The sequence below is a fragment of the Salmo salar genome, chromosome 11 (assembly GCF_965601325.2).
Source record: "Salmo salar chromosome 11, fSalSal1, whole genome shotgun sequence".
NCBI classification, from domain to species: Eukaryota; Metazoa; Chordata; class Actinopteri; order Salmoniformes; family Salmonidae; genus Salmo; species Salmo salar.
In genome coordinates this window covers 112,446,081-112,449,880 of record NC_138301.1, presented here as the reverse complement: position 1 = coordinate 112,449,880, position 3,800 = coordinate 112,446,081, and the positions used below count along the sequence as shown (strand labels likewise).

The 3,800-nt window shown below is 44.5% G+C and overlaps 1 protein-coding gene across 1 annotated transcript; it reads left to right on the top strand.

Moving 5' to 3' along the window:
- Positions 1 to 311: 311 nt before the first annotated feature.
- On the top strand, positions 312 to 2,333 carry LOC106563753 (alpha-2Db adrenergic receptor). The gene has a single exon (XM_014129592.3). The coding sequence runs from the start codon at positions 601 to 603 to the stop codon at positions 1,954 to 1,956; it is 1,356 nt and encodes a 451-aa protein (XP_013985067.3). The 5' UTR covers positions 312 to 600; the 3' UTR covers positions 1,957 to 2,333.
- Positions 2,334 to 3,800: the final 1,467 nt, after the last annotated feature.

The following is a 3,800-nucleotide window of genomic DNA, read 5'->3' as shown; positions in this document are numbered from 1 at the left end:
ATTAAATGTGTATTTTATTATTGATCGAATTAACTGAACGCACCGCGTTTGACAATTAACGTTATGTTACGCTTCTAAAGATAACTAGAACATTTGCACAGATTTCCAAATGGTGATGTTGTGTTCATTTGACAATACATTCACCTGTCTTTACTGCCATTACTACCCTATTCCCGTGGTTTAATCATGTGCGTAATTGCGCAGTAACCGCCCCCCATCTCTCTCTCTCTCTCGCTCTCTCTCTCTCTCTCTCTCTCTCTCTCTCTCTCTCTCTCCGAACTAACATTCCTCTCCACTAGCATGAACGCGGCCAATGCGCAACGACCAGATTCAAGTAGGAACGTCAGGCTACCATCTGACCCTGTTTCTTGGACTGCCGTCGTGCGCGAGGGAACCATACATTCAACTCATTTTTCAAATCATTTTTCTTTCCTTGCACAAATACAAACTGTAGAGCGTGGCCAGGCATTGATGGAGTCGCGGGCAATCTTGTGCGTACGCACTAAAAACAAAACACTGCAGGATGTTACTTCTCCTGGTCATTCCGTCTGTGATTTCGATTGAACAGTGATGTTTCCACATAATGGGTCAACTGTTTAGATGAAAATTACTACTTTGATCAAATTGCGCAATTTGCCACCCTCGCCTTGTGTATCTCTGCTTGGAATGCATGACGAGAATGGGGAGGAACAGACGTGTCTATCTAGAATGGATATAACCCCAACAACTTTTGCCGCAGCGAACTCATCAGAGGATACTAATGGCACGAGTGCCCAAAGACCTCTGCCTCACTCCCAGAGCGTGGCCGTCTTCATCGTGTTCCTAGTCACCGTTATCATTCTGGTGACAATCGTAGGGAATGTACTTGTTGTGGTGGCCGTTTTCACCAGCCGCGCGCTCCGTGCGCCGCAGAATCTCTTCCTTGTCTCTTTGGCATCAGCAGATATATTAGTGGCCACCTTGGTCATCCCTTTCTCCCTCGCCAATGAGATCATGGGTTACTGGTACTTTGGGAGCACCTGGTGCGCCTTCTACTTGGCCCTTGACGTCCTCTTCTGCACGTCCTCCATTGTGCACCTCTGTGCCATAAGTCTGGACAGGTACTGGTCTGTAACCAAAGCTGTTAGCTACAATCGGAAGAGGACGCCCAAGCGTATTAAGTGTATGATCACCGTGGTCTGGGTCATATCAGCAGTCATCTCTTTTCCACCGTTACTTATGACCAAACACAATGAGCATGAGTGTTTGCTCAACAACGAAACATGGTATATTCTCTCGTCTTGTCTGGTATCATTTTTCGCCCCGGGACTAATCATGATTCTGGTGTATTGTAAAATATATAAAGTGGCCAAGCAGCGCGCATCAACTGTGTTTGCAGCAAAGAACGGGACGGAGAGACAGCCTTCGCAGTCGGAGACGTGCTTTGTGCCCAGGAGGAAGTTTGAGGTGGAGAGCCCCAGCAGCCCCAGTTTAGGTGGCCACATGCGGAAAGGAGAGCTCGATGATATTGACCTGGAGGAGAGCTGCGTCGCCGACAGCAAACCCAAGAACTGTCTCTTCGCCAAGAGAGGGAAAGTGGAGGGCGCAAACACTTTCCCAAAACAGAGTTGCCGGGTGTCATGGGCTTCAAACCGCAACGCGAAGCTCTCTCAGGAGCAAAAGATTAGACAGATGTCACTGTCAAAGACCAAACTGGCGCAGATGCGTGAAAAGCGCTTTACGTTTGTCCTTGCAGTGGTGATGGGGGTGTTTGTACTCTGCTGGTTCCCATTCTTTTTTACATACAGTCTGCACGCAATATGCAGAGATTGTTGCCCAATTCCGGATGCTCTCTTTAATCTGTTTTTCTGGATTGGTTACTGTAACAGTTCAGTGAATCCTATCATTTATACAATATTTAATCGCGATTTTCGGAGATCTTTCATGAAGATCATTTGCCAGACTTCACACACATAGGTTTACAAAAAAAATGTATCTCTCTCTATATATGTGTGCGTGTGGGTAAGCTCTGTTGCGTTTAGTATATGTACTTATGAAACGTGTAAAAAGTGTTTGTAGAATCATGTGATGAGATTTTAAAATAATAATAATTTAATGTCATGTAAAAAATGGACTTCAAATTTAGTGAGTTTGTAACCGTCAGATGGTGTTTCTGTGGACTTGAATGCATCAGGTTGCAAATCGGCATAATTTATTTTAAAAAAAAGAATTATCAGTATCCAATCTACATATTAGAGAAGCATGAGTCAGACTACACTGTTATGTTTCTCCATGTTGTTAATCACATTTCGCAGTGTTCTGTTATTAATACATTAAAGGGCTTTTGATGTAAAGCGGCAATTAATGACTTGTTACTCTCTGAGATATCTAACCTATTATAGCAGGCATAAAACAGATAACTGAAAGAGAAGAAAAAAACTGTCAGGGGAGGTTCTCTTCTGCACTGTTCAACCAATCCAGTAAATGTGGAGAAGGAGTTAAGATGGAGTGTTGCCTTATTACGGTCCAAAAGCAGAAGTCATGTCAAAGGCTCTCTTTCTATTTCACCTGAACCGGAACATACAATTTGTTTGACCCACCAGAGGCTAGAGACAAAGACAGTACAGTAGGAAGATAGGCAGAAACTGCTTCTCCAAAATAAATCCCTGATCACACAATCGAATCCAGGTTGTGCCTTTAGATTTCGAGAAAATGAACTACTAAGGAATAATTTTTTTAATCTCTCATTGACTTCTCAAACCCCAAACCCCGGCCTGGTCGGATTGGTCTGTTTTGCAAGTGTTCCCAGAAGTCTTGCGATGGTGCACCTCTAAGTTTGGAAACTCTGTACTAGAGACAATGTCTTAAGTAGGTGAACATGTTACTACTCTTGTGAAAGTGACAAACGGACACATCTTTATATCAAAGGAGTGCCTTTGATTTGACAGCCTCTTCTGCCAACTTCTGTCTGTAACTTCCGGACAGTTTGAGCTACAGGCTAATATGACCCCTCTATAGAAAGATGAAACTCATGTTGGTTGTTTTGCTCTAGGACGCTCACAAATCAAAATCAAATGTATTTATATAGCCCTTCTTACATCAGCTGATATATCAAAGTGCTGTACAGAAACCCAGCCTAAAACCCCAAACAGCAAGCAATGCAGGTATAGAAGCACGGTGGCTAGGAAAAACTCCCTAGAAATGCCAAAACCTAGGAAGAAACCTAGAGAGGAACCAGGCTATGAGGGGTGACCAGTCCTCTTCTGGCTGTGCCGGGTGGAGATTTTAACAGAACATGGCCAAGATTTTCAAATGTTCATAAATGACCAGCATGGTCAAATAATAGTAATCACAGTGAACAGGTCAGGGTTCCATAGCCGCAGGCAGTACAGTCGAAACTTGAGTAGCAGCACGGCCAGGTGGACTGGGGACAACAAGGAGTCATCATGCCAGGTTGTCCTGAGGCTTGGTCCTAGGGCTCAGGTCCTCCGAGTGAGAGAAAGAAAGAAAGAAAGAGAGAATTAGAGAGCGCATACTTAAATTAGAGAGAGCATACTTACTCACACAGGACACCGGATAAGACAGGAGAAATACTCCAGATATAACAGACTAACCCTAGCCCCCCGACACAAACTACTGCAGCATAAATACTGGAGGCTGAGACAGGAGGGGTCAGGAGACACTGTGGCCCCATTAGATGATACCACCGGACAGGGCCAAACAGGCAGGATATAACCCCACCCACTTTGCCAAAGCACAGCCCCCACACCACTAGAGGGATATCTTCAACCATCAACTTACCATCCTGAGACAAGGCTGAG

Excerpts from the sequence above, each read along its gene's own strand:
- LOC106563753 (XM_014129592.3), top strand. The coding sequence starts at position 601 with ATGAAAATTACTACTTTGATCAAATTGCGCAATTTGCCACCCTCGCCT.